Here is a 27,969-nt window from a genome sequence, read left to right on the forward strand (position 1 = left end):
CTCCTGCTGTTTCACATGTATGCTTCTGGCATTCACACTGACAGTCATGTTGCATCCTGTACTTTTACATGGGAACTCCTTCTATAGAATAATAGGCATTGTGTGACCATGTGAGTTAAAGAATGTTAGCTTAACCCTTGGTCTCAGATACTTGGGAAGCCAGGCATGGTTTAATTTGACCTCACCTTCCAGACCATTTTTCACTGGACTACAACAGATGATCTGATCCAAGATGAGTCCAATCATAGAGCAAGAATAGTGTTTAGTATGATCTGACAGAGAATCCCTTGTTAAATGCAAAGGATGCTTAAAAGCAGAGACACTCTTTGTAAAACTTGTATTTTTTCCTAGAAAAACTAGGGTATTGTTGTTATTGTTTCCTGACATGATAAAGAGAAGGAAATGAGGTAGGAAGCTTGGTTATATTAATTTGAGGACACAATCATTTGTTCTGCATAATACAGGCTGATACAACTAGCACAACTCCAGATCCACTCTTTAAGTCTTATTTAGTCCTATTCAAATTCATACTTTTTCACTCTATGAAGCTTAGCCTTAGATTTGTGTGATTGCTGCATACATGTGTTCATTGTTTACAATATAATTATGGCCAATCTGAAGGAGCATCTTACCTCCTCCAAACTGGGTGTACCTATGGGCACATGTGAATTTGTATAGGATATATAGATGTATATGAAAACACTGTATAATTAGACAGTAATTACATTGGAATGGATAATGTGCATGCATACATATATCTCTCATGAATCAATGAGGAATATTTCAATTCAGACATTAGGAAGCAAGAGGATTTTTGACCTACATATGTTCTAGGAACATATTTAAGCCTTCAATAGAGAACATGTTAATTATTGGAAAACAAAACAACAACAAAAAAAAACAAATAAACAAACCCCCTTAAATCTCAGCCTCTCCTGGCTTTTTGGCCCATGTGTAAAGATCTAACTGCAAGTGATTCATAGCTGCCGTTCAAGTAGAGCCTGACATGACCCTTTGATCCCAGCAACTGCCTGTGTCTCTTCTTGTATTTTCCAAACATCAAGAACCAAGATCATTTATTTGTTTGCTTGTTTGCTTAGTTTTTTAACACAGTCCCCCTTGGCATCTCAGGATGACCTGTGTTGATCTTACTGGCTTGGAAGCTACTACCTTCATCTTCTGTGTACTGGGAGTATAGGCATATGCCACCAAGATATGCATCAACATGTGGGTGTGGGTGTGTGTATGTTGGTGTGTGGGCACAAGTATGTGTGCATGCATGTGTAGTATCTTATTCTTAAAGGGTCTTGGAATTTCCTTGAAAATGCCTGTCTTTGTCTACCACAATCTACATTTCTACCTCATTATCTCCTTCAGAATAAAATAAATGGGATTGAGAGTATAGCTTAGTGATAGTGTACTCAGATACTATATGTCTGAATCTCTAGTTTTGAATAACAACACTGAAAAAACAACAGCAGCAGAAATAATAGGGGAAATAGGCCTTGATCCCATGTTTCTTATTTTGCACACAGGTATCATTCCCTTAGCTGTGGTGGTCATTAGTGCACTCTTTCCGAAAGGGATGCACTGGTAACAGGGACAGCCAATTTTACTCTTGAGATTTTATCATTTTTTTTTACTAGAAACATTCAGCCAGTGTATATAACCTTTTGTTAACCTATTACATTCTCATACTTGAGGTGATGCTCCTTAACATTTTCATTTACAGATGAAGCAGCCAAGGTCAGATAAACTAAACGGTTCCCACAGAAGTCAGTGGTTTGTAAGGGCGAAGTCTGGATCTGAACTCAGTCCTCAGGACACAGTCTTATCCACTAGACTGAACAGGTTTATGTTGACTTTGATACCATAATGACACAGGGTAACAGTTCTTCCAATGTTCTTAGGTGAGATGTACCAGCTGAGGCTGGGCCATTGGCACTTTTGTTCATGTAGCAGCAGTAATGACTCTAACAATGGGGAGATAGTAGCTGTTGCTTTCTGTTCACCTATAGGGAGCAGCTTTGTAGTGAGTGAAGGAAGCTACCTGGATATCTCCGACTGGCTAAACCCTGCCAAGCTGTCCCTGTACTACCAGATCAATGCCACCTCGCCATGGGTGAGAGACCTTTGTGGCCAGAGGACAACAGATGCCTGCGAACAGCTCTGTGACCCAGAAACTGGTGAGTCATGCGGTGCAGGACTTCAGGTGAGGGTGTATGCACCGAAGAAGAGTCCATATTCTTTCCACTTAAATAATCAGAGATAGCTGGTTCACTGACAAGAGAACTGATGGAAAGGTCTGCCAGTCCAATCAATTAAACCATGTGATTTCATTCTCTGGTAAAGGAGGAAATTCTTAGAAAATCACGGAAGCTCAGAGGTAGAAAAGGGCACAGAGAACATTAAGGTTAACCTCAACAAGGCAGACTGAACGCCATTAGACACTGCTGAGTTTGTGTTCTGTTTGCTTTTATATCTATATTTTTCAACACAATAGTGTATATCATTCAATAATAACAAAAGACAGGAGTACCTAACACACAAACTTTCTGTTGGGCTTAAAGGAATTGATAACAAATAATAGACTATCATATGGCAAGAAAGCAGAAGAGGGAAGTATACAAGGGTGGGGATAAAAGGGGGAACAGTACAAGTGAGCATAGGAGATGAATAAAAATAGAGTAAAATGGCATGTGTATGAAAACACCAAAGTATGATTGCTTATACAATAAAAACTAAAATTTTAAATAAATGAGACAGTCTACAGAATTTTCTTCATGTATTCATTTGCACATCCAACTGAAAAGAATTTTCTGTAGCCAGGCATATTTTTAGGCAACTTTTTTATGCCTCCTGTAATCTATATATGAGTTTCTAGGGAAAAGAACAGCAAATCTGAAGTCTCATATGGTAGCCCAAACCCATACATGCCTGTTTATTTTAAATGAAATAACATTAAATATTCATAACCTCAGTCACATTAGTCAAATTTCAAGTCACTCTGTTATTCTATATGACTGACTGAATACCTTCTTAAAGAACTGAGATAAAAAAATTAGAAAATTCTATTTGACAATGCTGTACTAGACAAACATATACATACATGTGTAGATATTTGTAAACATAAATATAGAAAAGATAAATGATGGATGATAAATAGATAGAAAGATACATACATACATACATGACAGTCAGATAGATACATTGATACATTTTATACATAGATAATAAATAGATAATAGATGATGAAACCTATGCAGTGTTAACCTTACAGTAAGGAAGAACATAACAGAAATGTTCTCTGGGAATGTGTTATGTGAGCAGGTAACTCACAATAGAAACAGATAGAATAATGTCACTCTGGTAGTTTTCAAAAATAGAAGGCCCTGCATGCAACAATTCTTTGCAGCAGAAACTCATAAATGGACCATTTGCTGGTCACTGATAAAAATTCCAAGATGGCTAAAGGAGAAAGAAGTACAAAGCACAATACAAGTGTATACTTGGGAGAGGAACAGTTGTTCAATTTATAGGATAACGTGAACCTTTAGTGAAAGGGAAAGTCATTGAATGTTTCTGAGCCAAGGAACATGTGAGCGTGAGTCTTGACCAATATTTTAACAGATCTATTCTGGCTGGTGTGCAATAAATCCTTTCTGAGATGTCAAAACATACTATTACTATAATCTAAGCAAGAGCTAGTAATGGCTTAGACCATGGGATGAAGGGAAGAAAATGCTGAGATATTAACAGATTCTGGATGACTGTAGTATAGACTTGACAGCATTTGTTATTAGATATGTGATGTGAGAAATGGAGTGCAGTCAAAGATGATTGCGAATTTTCCAGTCTAAATGGTGAGACAAATCAAGTCATCACTTCCAGAGTCGGGCATGCCGCTGAGGGTCAGGGTTGGGTGAGAGGCATAAAGAGCAGAGTTGCGAATACTAGTTCAAGAAAACTACTGCCTATTACACAGAAGTGGAGAATGAGCACTTGATTTTGCTCCTGATCTGACTGTGTTGGTGCTCTAATACTATAACAGCTAGCAGTCCTGCCTGCTAATAAAAAAAAGAACTTACCTACTGGATAGGATGATGTTGAGATATCTCATATAAAAATCATATTTATACTGGGAGATCCCATCCTCCGTGACTCCTGTGTGATCCATGTTTAGGTCACGCCTGCCTGCCTGTCTGACTATTGCTCTCAGCCTTGTACCTAACCCACAATTGTAAAGAACACACAGCTTAGGGTTAGTAGATTCTTCAGAGGAAAGTCACAAATTCTTTATGCCACTCAAACAGAAAATAAATTTAAAGATTTAGTCTGTGGGAATTATGAGTAGAGAAAATATAATGGGTCAGGAGGGTAGCTGTCCTCTGGTCCCTCCTTACAAACAGAAAGCAGATATGTTAGGATTGGGCAATTATTTATGAATGATGTTTTAGAGCTTTAAATTCATCATTAAGTGTTTGAACTGCTTAGAAATAATGGCCAAAAGACAGGCAGAGATCTCATTCTGCTAGTGGAGAAGGTGCCTCCAAGTTCTTATCCCTCCTCACTCTCCTGTGCCATGTGTATACAGCATTCTATTTCTAATGGCTAATCGGTCACCTTTGCCAGATATTTCCTGATATCTGGGCATCTGTCAGATGTCTGAATCAATCACTGAGGATGTAGGAGATTGACAGCTACAAACTGTATTAAAGAAGTGAATCTTGCCTCATATATAAAGAAAAGCGAGCTAACATTTAAAACAGAATTCAGAACTACAGAATAAGAACCATTAAAGGTTCATAATTCAAAGAGAAGTCTTGAACAGATATAGAAATTTGTATTTACAGACCACATGAAGTTCATGAAGAAGGAAGACCAAGTGTGGATACCTCGGTCCTACTTAGAAGGAGTAATAAAAATACTCAAGGGAGCAAATATGAAAACAAAGTGTGGGACAGAAACTAAAGGAGGGGCCATCTGGAGACCATTCCACCTGGGTATCCATTCCATGTACAGTCACCAAAGGTAGACACTGATGTGGAAGGCAGGAAGTGCATTCTGACAAGAGCCTAATATAGCTGTCTCCTTAGAGGTCTACCAAATGCTGACACATTCAGAGACCAACGCTCACAGCTAACCACTGATCTGATCAAGGGTCTCCCAATGGAGAAGCTAGAGAGAAGACTGAAGCAGAAGAAAGGGTTTGTGGCCCCATGAGGAGAGCAACAATACCAACCAACCAGAGCTCCCCAAGGTCTAAGCACTCAAGGGAGCACATAGGGAGGGACCCATGACTCCATCTGTACATGAAGGGGAGAACTGCCTTGTCGGGCATAGGTAGGAGAGGAGATTCTTGGTCCCATGAAGAATGAGTGAGGGGCGGGGGAATTCGAGGGTGGGGAGGTGGGAGTGGGGGGGTAGGTGGGGACACATTTTCATAACAGCATGAGGAGGGGGGATGGGATAGGAGGTCCCTGGGTAGTGAGGGGAGTGGGGGTAAGAGGGTAAAACCTGAAATGTAAATATAATATCCAATAAAAAAAATTTTTTAAATTGTTTAATGCCATCTTCACTGTATCCAAGCCAAAGAGATGCTACCTTACTCAAAACAAATACTTAAGACATGAACAATACATTATTTACAAATGTTAATCAATTCATGATAGTTCCTGTCATCCACAATAGGGAAACAGGAAGCAGTTAAAATAAGGGACTTGTCAATGTTACAAAAGACTGCAGAAACCCAGCTATAACTAAGGTTTCTTCAATCTCACAGCATTTTTACTTTGAAACTGTATTCATCTTTCCTTAAAAGTCTGATCAGGCTTTGTGGAAAACTCTTTGTACAGATGCTTGATGTTTTGCAGAAGACAGAGGTCTCTGTTCTGCATAGTAACTACAGTCTGGAGTAGCTCTAGTCATCTACTCCCCAAAAGGGCAAAACTTAGGAACTAAGGAAGTACTTTAAGCCAGACAATTATTGAATCTCTTTTGGGTAGGGTAGAAATCTGGTTTTGAATCCTTATCCTTTAGTCTAGTCAAGAGCCTGTTGATACCATTTTCATAGCCTTCCCATAGTTCTACTGGGGACAATCAGTGCAATTCTTACACAATATGTTAAGACCATTAAAACTGCATGGAGAGTTGGTTTTCTTTGACTGTAAGTCCTGATAGGATCCTCCAGTGCATCACTCTGTTCCCATGCAGATTCAGATAACACTAAGTGGACTGAGTTGGTTTATAAGAGAGCACATGAAGTTGGAAAGTGATAGGGAATATCACAAGAGTTAAAATGAAGGAGTGCAGTTAAATTTGACAAAGACTTGTTCACACATAAAAGTTTCAAACAGTAAATGTTTAAATAGTTAAGATAGTAAAAATAAATAATAACAATAAGTTGTAAGTTACCATCATACAAATAACTTTTTCTTGTAATCTTAATACACACACACACACACACACACACACACACACAATCTTAGAGCTGGAACCTTGTATAGAATCCACAAAGACCATTTCATCTCAATAGTTGTGAGCACTGATGCCAGAAATGACACATAACAAGATCAAGAGATCAAGGTTCTGGCCTACTGATTGTAGAATCAAGATCTAATTATTTTGAAGTTTTTGTAGATCATAGAATTGGATTCTATATTTCAAGCAAATGAATGACTGTTGTTGATATTTCTGACCTGTCATATCAGGACTATCACAATGTGGCAAGGTTATAATAATTCCTCATCCTGGATAGTCTTTTCATGCTCTGACTATTCAGTGAAAGTCTTAGCTGCCATATTCATTGAACATGGTTTTGATGAAACCATGCTCAATTCCATCACCCCATCCTCATGCAGTCCCTTGAATACACCACACCCTCATAACTTCCATTTTTTCAAGCTTTTCGTTTGTTTGTTTGGGGTCATTTTAAACATCTTTCTCCCTTTACTGGAATACCATGGGTATCATTTTCCTAATTCACATTTAGTCAAAATGTATTTCTTCTCAGGTATCCTCATTTGAACTTTCCTGTTTGTGACCCAATGAAAGCGTCCTGTTTTGAGTGGTGATAAACTTTGATGCTTTCAAATGTCAGTATCATTGTTTCTGTGCAGAGACAATGTTCATTTTTGCCCAGATCTATCACTAGGATATAAACTTTGGGAAAAGATGAAGATGGGCTTCAAGATGTGTATTCCCTTCATCTGTCATTTAAGTTCAGTATTGTGCATGCTATTCAGTAAGGGAAAAAAGGAAGTTCCTTATGCTTCCAGAACCACTCATACACAACTATTATAATCTTTCCTTCACATCTGCTAACACAAAGAATTCAGATTAAGTATTTTCAAAGTTTTCAAAATTGGCTCAACAAAAACTATACAGTAACCAATCACAAGAACCAAGATTATATCACCTTATCTTTCCAGAACACAGCATCCTGGAGAGCATCACATTGTATTATTCTCACTGAAATATACACTCACAGATTTTCCTTCTATATCCCAAGGAACAAGGTTTTGTATGGTGACAAGAGTTCCTTTTATGAGCTGAAGTATCTTCCACTCTAGTATCACCAACTTCCCTAAACTCTTAGTTAACTGACTTTCACTTTCTCTCAGTAGTATGAGTTACTTCTATAGTTATTAGAATTCTTGTTTATTAAAATAAGGTTAAAATTCAGAATTTCTGTTTAAAGTTTTGTCCCACCTACTAGAACTCAAATTCATAAGTTCAGAGATTTTTGTCTAGTTTATCCTTCCCATCCAAATGCTCAGCAAAGTGTCTTACTCTTATAAACCGCTAAAGACATAAATTGATAAGAATATCTGCAAGTGAGAAGTCAAAAGTGAGAGCCTAATATATTTTCATGAGGCTTGATTCAAGCTCACTTTGGAAAATTTAGTTCAATTTGTTAGATTCAATTCAAGCAAGATTTTCTTAATTCCACACTCATAAGTCTATGTGTTAGGAGCTATGGGAAATCACAGATAAATTGGGCAGTGTTCACTTCATTGTGGATTTTACATTCTTACAAGGATAAAAAAAGAATCTGATAATATAGCTATTATAAAAAATGTAGTGTGCCATAAATCAAGAACAATGCATTAACCAAGTGCTTCCTTCCTGGAGAACAGTGAGAAATGGATTGGAGATGGGGGTTTCAGGAGATGGGAGGTGTTGAGAGAAAGATGACCTTTTAGCTTAGCCTTGAAGAATCAGTGGGAAGTGTATGGAGGAAGATTAACAGAGAATTCAACATTAAATCAGAAGAAGAAAGTATATAAAGATTCAGAAAACACAGAGAAGTAGCGCTGGGATAACATCTAAAAATATTTCAGAACAAAGTGGAGATAAGGGACTAAAGAAGTAGAGGGATACTGATTGGGAAAATAATATGAAGTGGGCTCATAAAATGCTTATCCTCTCTGGGAATGCAGCTCAGTGGTAGAGCATGAGTCTAGCATGTATAAAACCCTGAGTTCTATCCCTATCTCCCCAAAATTGATTGATAATTGTCTTTTTAAGTACAAAGAGATTTTAAAAATAATCACCAGATTTTATTAAGGCTATTGGATACTGAGACATGGAAAGTGACCATCATATTTAACCCCATCTGTTAAAGGACATCTAATTTTATAAAAGAACTTCTAGACTTACTTTTCAGTTAACCACATTACATCAATAATAATAATTTAATAATAATACAACAAAACGGTTCTCCAAGCCTGTGTATCTTCTGTATCTTCTATATCTTCTTCTATTATATCTGAAAAAAAGTGGCCTAGTTTCTTTTTTAAAAGGCTGTGTACACACAGCCACAACTAAGTGGACTCAGTAGGTATAAGAAAGAGAGCTGGAGAAGAGGCAATCCAGAGACTGCCCAACCTGGCGATCCATGTCATAAACACTCACCAAGCCCAGAAACTATTTCAGATGGCAAGAAGTGGTTGCTGACAGGAGTCTGTTATGACTGTTTCCTGAGAAGCTCTTCCAGAGCCTTACAAATACAGAGACAGATGCTCACAGCTAACCATTGGACTGAACATAGGGTTCCCAATAGAGGAGTTAAAGAAAGGATTGAAGGAGCTAAAGGGGTTTTTAGCTACATAGGAAGAACAACAATATCAACAAACCATATACCCCAGAGTTCCAAGGGACTAAACCACCAAAGAGTACACATGGAAGGACTGGTGGCTCCAGCCACATATGTAGCAGAGAATGGCCTTGTTGGACATCAATTGGAGGAGAGGCCCTTGGTTCTGTGAAATTTCAACAAAACAAAAGAAAGAAAAAAGAAAAAAAATCTTTTAAAAAAAAGGAACTTTTCCCAATCTGTTGGTTGCTGTTTTATTCTATTGACAGTGTCCTTTGCCTTACAGAAGCTTTACAATTTTATGAGGTACCATTTGTCAATTCTTGATCTTAGAGCATAAGCCCCTGATGTTCTGTTCAGAAACTTTTCCCCTGTGCCTAAGTATTTGAGGGTCTTCTTCACCTTCTTTTCTATTAGTTTTAGTGTATCTGGTTTTATGTGAAGGTCCTTAATCCACCTGGACTTGAGCATTGTACAAGGGATAAGAATGAATTAATTTGCATTCTTCTACATGCTGACTTCCAGTTGAACCAGTACCATTTGTTGAAAATGCTGTCCTTTTTCCACTGGATGATTTTAGCTAATTTGCCAAAGATCAAGTGACCATAGGTGTGTGGGTTAATTTCTGGATCTTCAATTCTATTTTATTGATCTTCCTGCCTGTCTCTGTAGCAATACCATGCAGGGTTTTTTTGTTTGTTTTGTTTTTTTAAATCACTATTGTTTGTAGTACAGTTTGAGGTCAGGAATAGTGATTCCACCAGAAATTCTTTTATTGTGGAGAATAGTTCTCGCTATCCCGGATTTTTTGTTATTCCAAATGGATTTGCAAATTGCTCTATCTATCTCTATGAAGAATTGATTTGGAATTTTGATGGGGATTGCATTGAATCTGTAGATTGCTTTTGGCAAGATGGCCATTTTTATTAAATTAATCCTGCCAATCCACGAGCATGGGAGATCTTTCCATATTCTGAGATCTTCTTCGATTTCTTTCTCCAGAGACTTGAAGTTCTTGTCATACAGATCTTTCACTTGCTTGGTTAGAGTCACTCCAAGATATTTTATATTATTTTTTGACTATTGTGAAGGCTGTCATTTCCCTAATTTCTTTCTCAGTCTGTTTATCTTTTGAGTAGAGGAAGGCTACACATTTGTTTGAGTTGATTTTATATCCAGCCACTTTGCTAAAGTTATCAGATTTAGGAGTTCTCTGGTAGAAGTTTTAGGGTCACTTAAGTATACTATCATATCATCTGCAAGTAGTGAAAATTTGACTTCTTCCGTTCCTATTTGTATCCCTTTGACTTCCTTTTGCTGCCTAATTGCTCTGGATAGGACTTCCAGTACTATATTGAATAGGTAGGGTGAGAGTGGGCAGCCTTGTACAGCAACCAACAGATTGGGAAACAATCATTACCAATCCTACATCTGACAGAGGGCTAATATCCAATACATACAAAGAACTCAAGAAATTAGACTCCAGACAACCAAATAACCCTATTAAAAATAGGGTACAGAGCTAAACAAGGAATTCTCAACTGAGGAAACTCAAGTGGCTGAGAAGCACATTAAGAAATGCTCAACATCCTTAGTCATCAGAGAAATGCAAATCAAAGCAACCCTGAGATACCGCTTCACACCAGTCAGAATGGCTAAGATCAAAACTCAGGTGATAGTAGATCCTAGTGAAGATGTAAAGAAAGACGAACACTCCTACATTCTTGGTGGGATTGCAAGCTGGTACAACCACTCTGGAAATCAGTCTGGCAGTTCCTCAGAAAATTGGAAATAGCATTACCTGAGGATCCAGGAATACAACTCCTGGGCATATACCCAGAAGATGCTCCAACATATAACAAGGACATATGCTCCACTATGTTCATAGCAGCCTTATTTATAATAGCCAGAAGATGGAAAGAACCCAGATGTCCTTCAACAGAGGAATGGTTACAAAAATGTGGTACATTTACACAATGGAATATTACTCAGCTATTAAAAATGATGAATTCGAGAAATTCTTAGGTAAATGGATGGAACTGGAAAATATCCTGAGTGAGGTAACCCAATCATAAAAGAACACACATGGTATTTACTCACTGATAAGTAGATATTAGCCAAAAAGCTTGAAATAGCCAAAATTCAACTCACAGACCACACGAAGCCTATGAAGAAGAAAGACCAAGTATGAGTGCCTCGGTTCTACTTAGAAGGAGTAACAAAATACTCAAGGGAGCAAATATGGAGACAAAGTGTGGGACAGAAACTGAAGGAGGGGTCATCTAGAGACTATTCCACCTGGGTATCCATCCCATGTGCAGTCACCAAAGGTAGACACTGATATGGATGTCAGGAAGTATATGCTGACAAGAGCTTGATATAGCTGTCTCCTTAGAGGTTTGCCAGAGTATGACATATTCAGAGGCAGATGCTCACAACTAACCATTGATATGATCATGGGGTTCTCATTGGAGGAGTGAGAGACAAGACTGAAGGAGCTGAATGTGTTCGTGGCTCCATGAGGAGAGCAACAATACCAACCAACCACAGCTCCCAGGGTCTAAACCACAAGCCTAGGAGCACATAGGAAGGGACACGTGACACCAGCTGTATATGTAGGGGAGGATGTCCATGTCAGGCATAGGTGGGAAAGGAGATCCTTGGCCCCATGAAGGCTCGATGCAGAGTGTGGGGGATTTTGAGGGTGGGGAAGTGTGAGTGGGGGGTGGGTGGGGGCACATCCTCGTAGAAGCAGGAGGAGGGGGATGGGATAGGAGATTCCTTGATGGGGGGAATGGGGGTAAGGGGATAAAATATGAAATGTAAATAAAATATCCAATAAAAAAAGAAAGAGCAGAAGTTGGGGAGGATAATAAGAAGAGATAGAGAAAAAATTGGAAAGGAGAGAATGGGCTGGATTTGGTCAAAGCATATTATGCCTATGTATAAAATTCTCAATAAAAATCAAAACAAAAATGAGATAAACATAATGTATAATCAAAAAAGCAACCTGGGTATCCATTCCATGTGCAGTCACCAAAGGCAGAGGCTGATGTAGATGCCAGGAAGTGCAGGCTGACAGGAGCCTGATAGAGCTGTTTCCTCAGAGGTCTGCCAGAGCCTGAAATATACAGAGGCATATGCTCACAGCTAACCATTGATATGATCATGGGGTTCCCAATGGAGGAGTTAGAGAGAAGGCTGAAGGGGTTTGTGACCCCATGGGGAGAGCAACAATACCAACTAACCAGAGCTCCCAAGGTCTAAACCACCAGCTTGGGAGCACATAGGGAGGGACCCATGACTCCATCTGTATATGTAGGGGAGAATGGCCTTGTTGAACATAGGTAGGAGAGAATATCTTTGATTTCTTTAAGGCAAAGATGCCCCAGTGTGGAGGAATTCAAGGCCGGGAAGTAGGAGTGGGTGGGTAAGTGAGGGCACATCCTCATAGAAGCAGGAGGAGTGTGAATGATATAAGGGATTTCTGGGTGGAGGGGAAATGGGGAAAGGGGATACATCTGAAATGTAAATAAAATATTCAATAAGAAAGCCCTTTATTTTATGGATCAATATATGTGTCTAAACAAAGTCATGGAGGCAAGTTTGGGCCACCATGCCTCAGAGTACATGCTTGATAAGAAGGATCATTTTTGTCAAATGTCAGAGAGAGCAAAAGTAATGAGAAAAATGTTATACCTGAAGAATAAGCACCATGCTACAGAGAATATAATTTCCTAGCTCTATATCATTGCCAAATTCAGCTTCATTTGTCCAGAAATTTCAACAGTTAATACCACCTGCAGAAATGACTTGGAGTAGGGTCCTTTGTGAATTAGAAACAGCTCACGTGGACTCATGAGAGTACATTATTGGCAACTATGACCAACTATTCAATAATATCATATGGTTGATGTAGAAGTTTGATAATCTGAGGCTTTTTAAACCAAGCAGGTAAACACCACAGATTAAAGATTCATTTTCTTAAAAAAAAAAAAAAAAAAAAAAAAAGACAATTATCAAGCATTTATTCCCATGCTACTGAGGGATGCAAATGAACTAAACAAGGACTGAGGAAAAGAAATTCCTAGTCTAGACCTGAACAGCTCACCAAAGCATGACAGGATACTCCTTATCATAGAGACTTCTTATTCTTCATATTTATGATTACAGAAGGTAACTCTGAAGCCACAACTAAACAGTTGAGATAATCAAAATGTAACACTCAGGAACATCACAATTGATAATGATTTATGGTGAAACAACTTTATGAAAGTTCTATGTAAAATGTTAGATTTTATACATTTAATTGGGAATAGCTTATAGAAGTCCAATCCATTATACTTACAGCAGGAAGAATGGCAGTGTCTAGGCAGTCAGACATAGCATTGGAGGAGCTGAGTTCTACATCTTGTTCCAAAGGTCAACAGGAGAACTACCTGCTCAAGAGAAAAGTCTAAAAGCCCACACCACAATGACACACTTTCTCCAACAAGGCCACGCCTCCCAATAATGTCACTTTCTAGATAGATCATATTCAAACCACCATACTATCTAATGGAAGGACTTAGTAATAGCAAAATACAAATTATTTAGTGACATATTCATTGTGCAAACATTTGATAGAAAAAGAGTAGAACTGTACTTTGAGTCAGAATCTGTTGCAGATCTTGACTTCTTTGTCTATTTGTAGACTTCTATCTCAGTTATTTAGCCTAGAAGAGCCTTCTTTCATTGTAACTGTAAAATATGAGTACAGTTCCTAATTTTCATCCTTTGTTAAAATAAAAAGAAAAACAAAACTTATTATTGAAGTAGTGAAGTACCTGATGGATGAGAGCACTCATTATATGGTTCTTTTCCTGCAATAAGTGTTTAGTTATAGTATCTTCATGAAATATTTATATTAAGTTAAGCAATGCATAACGGCATTGGAATATAAAAGAAAAAGAAAAATAGTAGCTTACATCTTTGAATTTACATATATTATAATAAGGCAAGTAGAAAAAAGCTAGATATTCTTATAGATTGGCCTTTTACTTGATCCTTGTATGATTTTTAATTACACACAATGAAAAGAATCACAGATTCCTGATCTTAGTGCCAGCCTTGACACAAATTTGTGACTTGCCCTTGACCATGTTATACACTACAGACTTTAGAGTCTTTGTCTTAGCAAAGTGTTGCATGAGAATGTATTTTAATGCAGTAATGGTCCCTAGACATCATGTCATCTGATCTAATGAGAAGAATCAGGGACACAAAGGTCCAGCAAGTTTGCCAATGTCACTCAGTAAATTAGTGGCATGGTACAAATTACAACACTAAATAATTCCTAAGATACTTTCCAGCTTGGCACTCATGTCTCTATGACCTTCTAAGCTCTAATAACTTAGAACATAAGTATGATTGAAACAATTTATAAATGGCATTTATGGCAAATGGAATTTTTTTACACAGTTGAGATGAACTTCATTCATATTCAACCATAATGTCCTGTTTATTTACATGTCTTTCAAATCTACTTTTCATTTGAAATAGAATATAAAATAAAAATTCAGTGTGTGTAGTTATATTACATAGCATTCTTGGGTTGTACTGAACATTTCTAATTTTTATACATTGCTTTGATTATATTTTTGAACCTTGTGTTAGTAAAGTTCAAAGTGTCACAAAGTACCTTATGAAACTGTAAAGTCCAAGAATTCTCAAAAATGAGAAATGTTCCTGATTTGAAAGAGATGGTAACATTAAGATTTGTAGGTGTTGTGGCAGATACATTGATATGGAACACTGTGTATGTGATATGCTGTTAAATAAGCTGAGACATAATTATGGGTAGTAACTTTGACTCAGACTGGGGAGGAAAGCCTAGAGTATAAGTGTGTGTTTTAGAGAGTCTTGGTTTTTACTTGCCTTATTAATTACAGTATGAAAATTAAACAGTTCTTAGGCAGACGTGTATTACTTGTCTTAAATATTCAAATGAATCTTCTGATGGATGGGTGTATAAAGGTATGTATGCATATGTGTGTATCTATGTATATGTATATGTATATGTATGTATGTATGTATGTATAAATGAATGGATGGATGATTGGCTATACTAATGGATGGATAGGTAGGTGGATATGAATTTCTATTCCTATCAGACATGGTTTAGTCATTGAGCTACATACTGAATTAGGTGCTAGCACCATGGCTAGCACTTGGTAGGCTGTTGCTCAATATGCTCTGGCTGAAGTATGCCCGCCTTTACTAAATAGAGACATATCAAGCTAATTTTTTTCTGAAAATCTCCTTTCATTAACTGAATACAGCCAGTTTTCCATGAATTTCAATATATCTAGCCTTTTCCTTGAGTTCAGAATTAGTCTAGTGAAACATCATTCTGACGCACAGAATATATAATTTTCTTCGACTCACCATTCTTTCACCCTGAGCTTTATTAGATTCTCAAACAAAATTTGTTGAAAGTACAAATTAGTGACTATCGTTAACTTTTATTTGGGCATGCAAGATAATGGAAACAAGCTTTTAAACCATTTCTAATAAAAAGCATTGAAATAACAGCCAGAATAGTTCTGTTTACATTTCATGAAACAAATTGGTTACAAAGGCTAACCCATTTGATGTAGTTTTGTTATGTGTATAGGCATTGAGAGTTGTGACAATGACCAGACACATGGATAATAGAGGTAATGGTAAATTTTTGATGAGACATAAAGAGATATACAAATACTAAAGTGGTGGTTGTAGGATTTGTAATTTATTGTGTATAAATTATAAATGAAGCACCATTATGATACTTTATATAATTATCCTGGTCTTTGTTAAAACACCTCCATTACTTTCATTTTCCATATACAAAGCTTTATCTTAAAAGGGTTGGTTGACATATCTGCCTAGCATCTCTATTAGAAGTTGAACTAATATTAAATATTATACTACCATTTTTATAAGCTATTCAACAAGAGAGTTTGCTTAGCACTAAAAAGAAAGAGACATCATGGAATTTTCTTTCTATTAGGTATTTGTAGAGGATCTCAGAGATAGACAAGAATCCTTTGGACAAAGAACTTACAAAATGAGGCAACTTGAAAAAATAAAAGGATCCAATTGGATTAAGGACAAGAAGGGAATGGGGAGGCAGAACTAAGAAATGGATCTGTTCAAGCATTTATGAATTATAGAGAAACTATTTTCTATTTCTGTTTAGGTCCCTTACTGTATTTGGTTTGAAAGTGTTGTGAAATGTTATGTTGTGCAAGAGGATTGTGGTTTTTTCAGAAAAGGGTGATCTGGGTCAAAGATGAGGTCATGAAATTATAGAGAGGCTACAACAGCATGCAACAAGCTTGACTGTTCAAAAATTGAGAACAATAAGGTTACAGTGTTCTAAAAAAAAACACTGAAAAGTTTTCCTTATAGAGAAATTTCAAGTGTGACTGAAAGTCAAGCCAATGTTGCCTCTGAACTTGAAAAATGTTAAATTTCACATTGCAAAGTATTGTATAAGAAGGTGGCCTGCAATATCTCTTTCAGCCATTCTGGTATGATTAAAAGTGGGATCATAGATATATAACATTTGACATTTAAACTAGATACTGTTTTATTTTATCCAAGTACATCTAAAAACTTTATTCAGCTACTGACATTTGATTATGCACGACTATTTAAAAGATCAAAGCCTGTCATCTAAATATATTGGTAGAATTTAGAAATAAAGGGTTTATAAGCAAAAGTTTGGAAATAGGTGACACTGGTTAATGCTTAGTTGAGATAGATGGCTTCTAGGATATATATCTATGCTGAAAAGTGTTCAATAACTGTTAACACGCAGTTAATTCCACTTATTAACATGGCAGGGGCCCTTCTGCTGCTATTCTCCCTGCATTGTCCACCTTCTACCACCTTCATATTTTATATATGGTCTTCTTTTGTTGCTTCATTAACATTACCCTTTGCATTTTCACCTTAATGTCACATCCTCCACCTTCTAGATTAGGCTATTCTTCCTGTGCTGTGTACTCTAGTACTTTTTTTTTCTCTTCATAGTAAGCTGTACGAATGATGTAACACTGAAGTGGAAGTAACTACACATCTTAGCCTTTTCTATGTCCTTCATAGATATCTATCTCAGTTAATATCTTAATAACCATGTTGTGGAGATACAACCTTGAAATCATATTGTAATCAAATCAAACCTTTACAAATATACTAGTATTATATCCACTAAGAAACTGCTGTGAATCATCACCAAACTGTACTGGAAACTTGGCTGATGCTTTATGTTAATAATATTAGATGTAAAAATGTATGTGATGTAAAAATATATGGTTATCATCATTTTATAACTGAAGACATTAAATCACAAGCAATTAAATTTTTAACTAATCAAACAGTCATCTGTGAAGTGGTGAAGTTTATATTTTATTCCAAAGTCTGCAACTACAACCCTATGTTATCAAATGCAATAGCAACCTGTAATTTGCATTTATTTGTTTTATTACATATTTAATTATTCCTTGTCTAAGGAATTGCATGCTGTATAAATGTCAGAGCTCTGTCATTTTTCACTGCTTTATCCCCAAACCCATGTTGCTGTGTATCACACCCTTGATGTTTAAAAATGAATACTAGAATTAATACAAGTCAGATGAAATACTAGACTTAGAGACCAATCCCATGAAATTCACTCTTATATTTGCAAATACTTCACGGTATGTACTTGCACATGTCAGTTTTTTCCCTTCAGGGCTCTATATACATTAAAGTTCTAATGTAAAGCAAATGTTATGATGATCTTTGTCTTTAGATGAACTTAGGGACTCCTGATCTTGGAGCTCAGATGCCAGGAAACTGGGACCAGCACAAGCTTCTACCTTTAATAAGGCTGTGAGGATCAGGAAATTGTGTTGTGCATCTACATGTTCAAGAGTCAAGTCCCAGCCCCATCCATGCTCATCTGTAGAACTTGGATGTTTTGGGATCCCTTCCTGTAATCCTGTTTTTCCTTCCAATGAAACAGAAGTAATAAGATAAACAGCCATCAGAGGGATATTATGAGGATTAAACTAGATAAAGTGCATTAAACACTTAGCACATGAGCCTTGAAAGTAAACCAAAGCAAACTTTATTATTACAGCTGTAGCAGTGATAAAATCATGGTCTGAATAACATAATCATTATGGGATCCTGAAGAAAAGAACCGTTATCCTGAGTTTTGGCCATCACAGGAGGCTTTCAGAGTAGTAAGAGAGAAGGACAAAGATGGGTGGTGTATCAGAAGAATGACTATAATAGAGTTCTACTGTGTGATGGTAGCAGGTTGATAGCAATGACATTTAAATTAACATGAAAATTTATTGCAATGAAAGAAAATGTAAGGTTCATCCCCATTGGCTGCATTTCCATGTCTGAAGAGCTGCATAGCCTCGTATGGCCAGTGGCTCTCAGGCTGGAGAACTCAGATATACAGCATGAGATTGTTGCACCAAGTTTCATTAATGCTATGAAAAAAATAAATATCAGAATTATATTTTGGTCTACATTTCCTTTCATTGAAAATGCTTTTTTCTCAGTGACAATACCATGAGAGGCACTGTATTGTTTAACAGAATTCATCATGAAACTCTGTGAAAACATGAAATAGCCCAAATGCCTGGTGGTGCAGAATCTACAAACTATGTCCCACTGGATAACTGATATTTGGTATAAATAAAGTTTTATTGAAATATGACTATGCTGAATAATTCTCACATTGAACTGTAAAAATAAAGCTAGAGAGTCACAGTCCTGCAGCTTGCAAACCCTAAGACATTTTCTCTGTTCCTGTTCCTAGAGAAAAAATAAAATAAAATGACATATTATCTCTCTAAGGAATTGATTCAGTTTTCTGACAACAAAAGTGAATCACTCTTTGGGTGTTATTTGTTCAGTCATGTATTTGTTTATTTAACAGTCAGTGGACATTTATGAAGCATCTTAGTGGAAGGAGGATAGAGGCATGGATAAAATGAACAAAATATAAAACTTCTGACATCATGGAGCTCACAATTCAAGGTGCAAGGAGGCAGAAGTGAAAACATATACATATATTTTATATAAATAAAGAAAGAAAGAAAGAAAGAATAAATTGCATCAAATGCTAGAAGGAGATAATGATGATGATGAATCTACATGTGTGTGTGTGTGTATGTATGTTTGTATTTGTGTGTGTAGTGTGAAGAGGAGGGAAGTGAGTCGTGTATTTTCAAGGTGGGTATTGTTGAATAGTTGAGAGAATAAAGCTTGCTTTGCCAGTATCCGGGGAAACCATCATTCATGTATGAGCATGTGTACAAGCTTTGATCAGACTGAGCTTCACATTTACAAGGAAAATGGTCAAAAGTGTTTCTGCACTGGAAGCTAAGAAGTGTTAGAAGATGCAATGAAGGCATAAGCAAGAGTTTTATATCCATCAGCTTGCTTGCTTTCACTCTGGATGCAGTCTTGAACCACTGAATCATGCTGAGCAGAGGAGAAGACATTACCTAGTTTATGTTTGAAAATGATTTTTAAACTACCAACCATAGAGAAAAAAACTTTAAGGAATAGAGACAGGAGTAGCAAGACCAATAGGAAGCCCAGTATAAGGATGCAGGCCACAGATGAAAGTGACTTCCATTACGTATATACAGGGTTTGTGGGAAGAAGTGGTCAGAATCCAAACATTGCATTTCATTCACTGCTTCTTTTGTTTAGTGAGCACCAAATATATGTCAGTCGGTGTGCACAGCAATGGGAGTAACAAGCTAAAGTAGTGAAAACGCACTATGGAGGTTCCAGAAACAGATTTCATGGTTTGACATCAAAATTGGGGAATCTGTTTGCTCTGACTTCAATATGTGCAAAAGCTCTAGTTCCAGATTTCAAGCTGTGTTTGAAGATAAAACCAAGGAGAAGATGACACCAAAGACCTATGACAAGATGAAAAGAGAAATACTGAAATAAGTTTAAAAAAAAAGTGAGGGCTGACGAGAGCTTTGCTGGCCATGATTAGATAAGGATGGAACCAGAGTGAAATAAATAGTGTTGAATGCGATGTATAATGAGGACTTCCACTTGTACAATCATTGGTCTCTTCTTAAAGTTAAACAGGCAACCATTACGACTATTACAGCTATTACAACAGGTGGACATTATAATTATTGCAACAATGGGCACATCTTGCCTGTCAGGTCAATAAAGTAGCATATTGCCTTTATGACAGAATAAGACTATTAAAGACAATTGTCCCCTACTAACCTATATAGCAACATTAGGTATGCTGAAATGTGCTCACCAGTAAGAAAGCCTCTGGTTTAGCCAAATTTCTCTATGACATGTGACCAGAGAATATATAACAACAGCAAGAGTCTGTAAGGAAACCTCATACATAGTATACCCATTGTGGGCGGTATTGAAGGGAGAAATTTTGAATGGGCAAATAAAGCTGCTCTCAGAAGTCAAAGGCTATCCAGTGAAAATGTGTGCCAACTATAGACTAAGTTCCTATAAGCTGTTACTCATAGAATACAATAAAGCTCGGGTATCAATACAACCATTTTGCATACCTTTTCTAACACAGGAAAGTGATGTTGGCTTCTGTCAATGCTTTACAGGACGAGTCTTACAAGGGTGTGTTCACAACTTTCATTCCTGATAAACATTTCAATGCAGGATATTTAAGGCACACTGTCTCTTCCAAGATTCATGAATGCATTTATTTCATAAACCTTGACTCCAAAGTTGACTCAATTGCCAAGGATGAGCCATAAAAAAGACCACTGATAATCTAGCTGAGATAATGGTGGACTGTTTTGGTTTTGGAAAGGCAGAAGGGACAAGATAGGAAGAGTCTGTGCATTAAAATCAGACAGAACTGGATCAAAAACCTGGCTCTGCCCTTGATTGTTGGTATATTTTCAAGAAAATTGATTTCCCCAGGACTCAATTGATTATTCTCTTTAACAAGGAAAAAGTGTTCACCTTTACTGTATTATTCAGATGATTGTAATCCGTGTTAAGTACTTGGTACATTCTATGGTAAATACACACATTAAGAAAGTGGAAGTTATTAAATTAGGGGCAAAACAGACTCCCCAGAGTTGGCAATGATGAACGCACAAAAGGCTTAATCATGATGGAGTGAAAGAAACAATGACAGATTTCTGAGCATAAGGGAACTCCTGGAAGCTGCTTAAAACACAGCACTTAGCAATAGCATGGGCCTATTTTGGGCATTTGATTCTATCTGTAGGGGGCGTGCTCATTGCTCCACATCATCCTCTCCCCTTTTCTTTGACTGCAGGATGCTTTTGTATAGTGTCATTAAGGTGTGTGTGTGTGTGTGTGTGTGTGTGTGTGTGTGTGTGTGTGTGCATGCATGTATCAGCCTATTAGGCCTATTAGTTATGTTGTTGAATTGCCTCTTTAAAGAACTTCCCTAAATGAGTTTAGATTTATATTGGATAACAGTGGACAAGGTGTGGACTTATAAGGCCTCCCTATGAGTCTTGTTCAGGATATAGCAATCAGTTATATGGTACACGGGACCAGTCAGGGAACCCAGATGGCTCTCCTTTATGCAGTTGAACAGCCTGTGGCAACCTCTCCTTGACAATAAATGGATAGAACAGGAGAACCAGATTCCAGTAAAGTCCAGTATGGGATATTTGGACACATGTTGCTTGATTTTAATAAACAATGATGATTGTCCATCATATACAAGAAAATGTACCATAAACCACTTTGTGAAAGAATGTGTGCCCTAGTAGTAAAAACTGCAGGATTTTACAATTTGATCATTGAAGGAAAAGAATGGGCTAGAGAATATGTTGTCCATGGCTTAAGGGAGATGTGGGGTGGGGGGATGTAAAGAGAGTGTGATAGGTGGAAAGAAAGAGGAGGTGAAGTGTAGAGAACACAGAGGGAGGGAAGCATGAAGGGAAGGAGGAAGGAAGGGAGGGAGGGAGGGATGGAGGGAGGGAGGGAGGGAAGAATGGATGGAGGAAGGGAGGGAGGGAGGGAGGGATGGAGGAAGGGAGGGAGGGATGGAGGAAGGAAAGGAGGATAATTCAGGATTGACAGAAAGAAAATATGGGACTAACATGATGTGGCTGCATTTCTAGTTGCAGATAGATCAAGGTGCAGTATCTCATTTAACCTTTGCACCATCACCTGAATTAAATGGGTTTTTGTAATTTATTTGTGGATACGGAAACTTTGGTGGTTCTAAATGTTTAATATGGGCTTGTCTGATTCATATCTTGTTTATTTCATAGAAGAGTGCTATGAAATACAGCCAAAGAGAAAAGAGGACAATACAGAAATTGTGTGTGTTATATATATATATATATATATATATATATATATATATATATATATATATAGAGAGAGAGAGAGAGAGAGAGAGAGAGAGAGAGAGAGGTGACAGAGATGCACATACTATAGGGGAAACTGAGACAGTGGTAGAAATAGAATGAGAGCTAAAATTTTGACAAGAAAGTGAGAGAGAGTTTAGGCCAAACATCAGGAAAGTCTACACTGAGATTATCAATGTGACAATTAATTGGGTTCAACAGAATGCACATATTATGTCAAATGACACAGTATTCCAGATACAGAGGACTGACTCAGACAGCTCTCTGGTTTCTATATGCTTACCATCTGTCTACAAAGGAAATGGAGGTCACTTTGAGGTTCTTCTGCAACAGAGACATGGCAGAGCTGCCTGCAGCCCCTCCATTTTCCCATGTGATGGTGAGATAAATGCTGAGCTTTTGTGTTACTTAAAATCCCTCGGGTCACAGCTTCTAAAATCCCTCTGAGTCTCTCCACTGTCATGGTTTGTTACATCAATGACATGGGCTTGTCATGTAGGAATGGCTCTCTGCAGAAAATATTTTGTTAAAACTCAATATTCGCTGGGCGTTGGTGGCACACGCCTTTAATCCCAGCACTTGGGAGGCAGTGGCAGGCAGATTTCTGAGTTCGAGGCCAGCCTGGTCTATAGAGTGAGTTCCAGGACAGCCAGGGCTACACAGAGAAACCCTGTCTCGAAAAACAAACAAACAAACAAACAAAAAACTCAATTTTCTTTTTGCTTAGATTATATACATGTAATTTGATTCTACAGTCCCCTAAGATTGCTGATACTTTGGGGGAAAATATATCAATAAGTTGGTAACTCCCTGTGTCTTTCTCTCCCTTGTTCTCTCTCTTTTCTGTTTGAAGTGAACAAACCTTTTGCAAAATGAGTAATTATCCTTAGCTCAATTTATTTTGTATATTTCACTTTGCTCTTCCAACTTCTGTTTGTGTAGGCAACAACTGTATTATAAATCATTGTGTTTTCTAGCTTAAGTATGTATTTTATCCTTACAGTATCTTCATGAATTGGAGAGGACAGAGTTTTTGTTTCCCATCTGTTAGAAAAGAATAACAAATCTCAGAAGAGTGAAAGAGCTTGAAAAGGGCCACCAAGCACTGTCCAGAAAAACAGCTCAAGGCTCCTATGTCATATATGCTTCAATTGAAGCCTTTAAGATTCTGTCAAAGTACAGTGGATGACCAAGTGGACTTTTCATGGTCATTTGCATGTATGCCTCTTTAATCGTTTATGTTATGACATAGTATTCTTGTTCTATAATGAATTGAATTCCTAACCATGTTGATTCTCACTGTGGAAACTGAGGCCAATTTAAATACCCAAGGATTTCCATTTCCTCTGTCTTCTGAAAATCCTAACAGCATTAGCTCCTGTGCACAAGATATCTCTGCAAGATAAAAGTAAAGAGACTAACTCATTGGAAAGGAGTCTTATACACTTTTCTTTGAAGTTATAATCAAATGGACAAGACTAAAAGCCATGGTCATGAAGGGACATTTGTATAATCAGTGTCTCTCACAATAATCATGTTTAGCCCAGGCAATATTTACAGTGCATTGAATGAACATTCTTCATCTTGGTGAATGATTAAAACAGGGATGATTAATTTGGAAATTAGGACTCTGAATCTGGGTCAGAGGCAAGTGATTTTATAAAATCAAGAAGCTGTTGAGTTCAAATCCCACTCTGACTCCTGTGCCTGGCTTCTTTAAACTTCCCTCTCTCTGTTCACTGCTCCTACACTGAGCATGTGAAAGTGAATAACTTTGAAGGCACAGAGATTCTCAAGGTCTGGCTCCCTATATTCCCCAAACTAAGTAAAGATTCCTTAGCATTAAGTCCAGCACCACTGTATTCCACTGACCCATGGAAACAATGTGGCTCACATAGTATTTATTCTGTGAGCTTTTTTCCTCTGCTCTGTTTGGTATGGAGGGAAAATGGATGACCCAGCATTGCAACACAGGCTCTGAAGCCAAGCTTTCAGGAATCTCATAGTGCCTCCTCCAATCTTGCATCATCTTGTCCTCTGGAAAAGCCTTTACTTACCCCATTCTAAGATCAAGTTTGTTCTCTGTAAAATAGTTAGCATTAGAACATATCTCATAGGGTCATTTGAGGGTGGAGATGAGCTAGCAACAAACATGCAGAGATTCTAATACTACTCAGAAGGTAATGACCTTTCATTGTATCTTTCCATCCTCCATCATTACCAAGATCCTATTCTTAGAAAAACACACAGAAGGAGAGAGAGAGAGAGAGAGAGAGAGAGAGAGAGAGAGAGAGAGAGAGAGAGAGAAACTCTAGGCTCCTTTCTGTGACTCTTTGCAATCAACTCACACCACACCATACCTTGTACTGGTGATGTGCATTCCTCCTAGTCCTTGAAGACAGAAGAATGAGTGGATTTATCTCTAAATCCTCACCTCACTCATACCAGGTTCAGGAAACCAGTAACTGGAATCACAACCACAGCCATAGTGAAGAAGTCTTAACTTTGGAACAGATATGAGACAAAGTCTATGTGAGGAAGAAAAGTTTAAGAGGGGAGCTGCAGCCATAAAGATGAAAAGTTATCAAACCAAGGAGAAAATTCAGTAGCCCTACTTGGACCATAGCTCTTATGATGCTCTCAGTGTTAACATCAGGAATAATGATATCTTTTCTACCACTGAGGGATGTATATGCTCCAAGCAGTATAACAATTGTTTATTGTGTTGTCTATACAACTTCTGATAAGTAAAATTAGTTTAGCATGCTTATTTTCCCAAGACGTATACCAATGTGGTGCTGGAGGGGGTAGCTAAGCAGTCAAGAGACTATGAACAGACTACCTAAATTTGGTTCCCAGAATTCAGTTCAGGAGAGCCACACATGACATTAACTTTAGCTCCAAGAGTTTCTACAGCCTCCTCTGACATCTTCAGATACTTGAATGGAATGTACCTACACAGTCTCAAGAACAATTATACATAAATGAAGTAAATCTCTTCACTTGTTTCAGCTGCATATATACTAAAATTGGAACAATAAAGAGAATACTATTATATCCCAGGTACAAGAATGGCACAAATTCATAAATCAATGTATATTTTGCTTCAGTTATTATGAATGTTGCCAATCAACACACTACTGCGGTATTTGAAGACGTCACCCCCAAGGCCCTCTGTAGTAAGTGGCAGGCAATAGTTGAACCTTTGTCACAGCCTTTAAGTATCTCAACAACATTACAGTCAAGTCACATTTAAGTTCCTTGAATAATTGTATTTGAGCCTTAATACTTGTTTTTAAAAGAAGAAGAAAGAAAAAGGTTTAAAAAAAGGAAATAAAATAAAAGAAGCACAGTGGTCAACCTAGACAAATGTTCAGCAAGTTAAAGATAAAGATTCAGTATCAAACTGCCTTGGCTCCCAGGCTTGTTTCCTTCTGCCTTTCCTGTGTTTTCTGCGTGTCTTCTGGCTGCCCATTCATCCCATTTTATCTGACAAACATAGAGGAAGCAAGACAAGAGTCAGGAGGGAATATCAGAGGCAGTTACCACCATTCTGTGTCTGTTTGGTGTCTAGTATACATCAGTTAAACTCAGATCCTTCCTAGTGGTCAGAGATGTCTACTCTGCATCCATTCCAGACAGTTGGTAATAGACCCCCACCCCCAGTTTGTCTGCATCCTCAATCTACTCCAGCTTTGAGGGAGGCTTCTTTTTCCTCTTTGACAATAATATGCAGACAACCATTTCTAATGATTACTCACAACTGGATGAGGCTAGAAAAATTCAACAAAGCCAGTGAAGAGGCTGAGCCCATGGGTCAGGAGCAATTGTCCAATGTGGTTAGTGGTTTCTCAAGCAGCCCAGATCACTCTACATGGTTCTTTTGCAAGAACATAAGCAATGTCAAATAGACCAGATCAACCCATGCAACTGGAACCTCTAACCCATAATTAAAATGTCCCTAGGAGGCCTACAGATAAATGACAATAGAGAGCTAGCATCTAAAAACCCAAGTTTACAATTTGGTCTTCAGTGCTTTTTAAATTAACAAGACTGAAATTTTGTTGACATTGCAAAGAAGAAGCAGATGTTAAAGACACCTGTTCAAAGCAGATTCACTATCAGTAGGGTGTCTCCCTGCATTGATAGAGAGACTAGATCCCACGGAATAAGAGACCTACCCCAGGTAGAACAGCCATTTGCCTGAGCAACATCTAAATAGCAAGTCTCTATGGAGCTCCTGATGGTACTCTATTTTTGTTTTACTCCAGCCATGTTTCTCAGTGAACCAACTCCAGCCCACACTCCCAAACACCTCAGTCCTCCCCACACACCCACTAACAGGGCAGAAGCTGCCTTTAAGAAACAAAACAAGATTAAGTAAGAGGACCAAAATTTGGCCATGATTAAAGGGGTGTTTTGGATCTGTGAATTCTGCCTTCTCACTTTACTGAAGGGAAGACTGAAGGAGACAGAGAAAAAGTGATTTGCAGAGGAAACAATGCTTTTAAATGCAATCCTTGAATGACCCTGGTTATATTGAAAGCAGTTGTAATCATATCATTCCTTGTAAATAATCACATTCCCACTTATGTTTCTTTTGATTCTTATACTCTTGCAACCTCTGCTCTCTCTTTCTTTGATCTCATCTTTCTAGTATGCAGGCTTTACTTTTCTCAAGGAGTGGGATTAACGTACCTTGGGAGGTGTGAAATGCCTCAGTGAGTAAGAGCATTTGCTGCACAATCATGAGAACTAGCATCCAGACCCCAGCACTGATGTAACAAGCCAGGCATCCCATTCACATCTGTAACACCAGCTCCAAAGGAGCAGAGACGGGCCCATTTCTGGGACTTGCTGGCTTTCACATATGTGAGAAACATACAAGCCCCATGAGAACAAAGAAAGGCTGCATCATAGGAATAGGTAGAGTGATGGATGAGAATACCTAATGCCCTCTTCTACTTTCTATATATGAATATACCTGCATGTACACATAAACATATACTCATATGCATATGTACATACATAAACTTTGCTGTGTAACATACCCATAGTAAGAAGTTTCCTGGAAGTCTGTAAGTACATCTCAAATGGCCCTGTTCCTCAAGTGTCAGTAAAGGGCTCACCCATAAATGGGACACCTATTTGACATTCCCTCCCTTGATGGCTCAGGGAACACTGCAGAAGAAAGGGGCATGCAATGACATATGTCAGGTGCATTCCATTGCTCTGTGCAATAATCTTACCCTCAGTAATGTCATTTCTTCCTTACCTCTTTATTCTGTACCTGACTCTGGGATAGGTCACAGAGCCACAGGTCAAAGAGATCATAGTTGCAGTCATAACAGGAAAGCATGCCAAGCTCCACGCTCTGAGACATCAGGGAGTTGTATTTCTTAGCAACAGGGACATAAAGAGTAAATAGGAAAGTGAACAGCAAGCAGCTTCCCTGGTCTGTGATGA

General features: G+C 37.8%; 1 protein-coding gene across 4 annotated transcripts in view; it reads left to right on the forward strand.

The window, feature by feature from the left end:
- The window catches only part of Astn2 (astrotactin 2), a 917,671-nt gene that overhangs the window by 389,003 nt on the left and 500,699 nt on the right, over nucleotides 1-27,969 (forward strand). For all 4 annotated transcript variants that reach the window (XM_034502232.2, XM_034502233.2, XM_076934798.1 and 1 more), the window contains one exon: nucleotides 2,019-2,186. In XM_034502232.2, the coding sequence (XP_034358123.1) occupies nucleotides 2,019-2,186 (168 nt within the window). The remainder of the gene's footprint in view (nucleotides 1-2,018; nucleotides 2,187-27,969) is intronic.

The sequence above is a fragment of the Arvicanthis niloticus genome, chromosome 5 (assembly GCF_011762505.2).
Source record: "Arvicanthis niloticus isolate mArvNil1 chromosome 5, mArvNil1.pat.X, whole genome shotgun sequence".
Taxonomy (NCBI): domain Eukaryota; kingdom Metazoa; phylum Chordata; class Mammalia; order Rodentia; family Muridae; genus Arvicanthis; species Arvicanthis niloticus.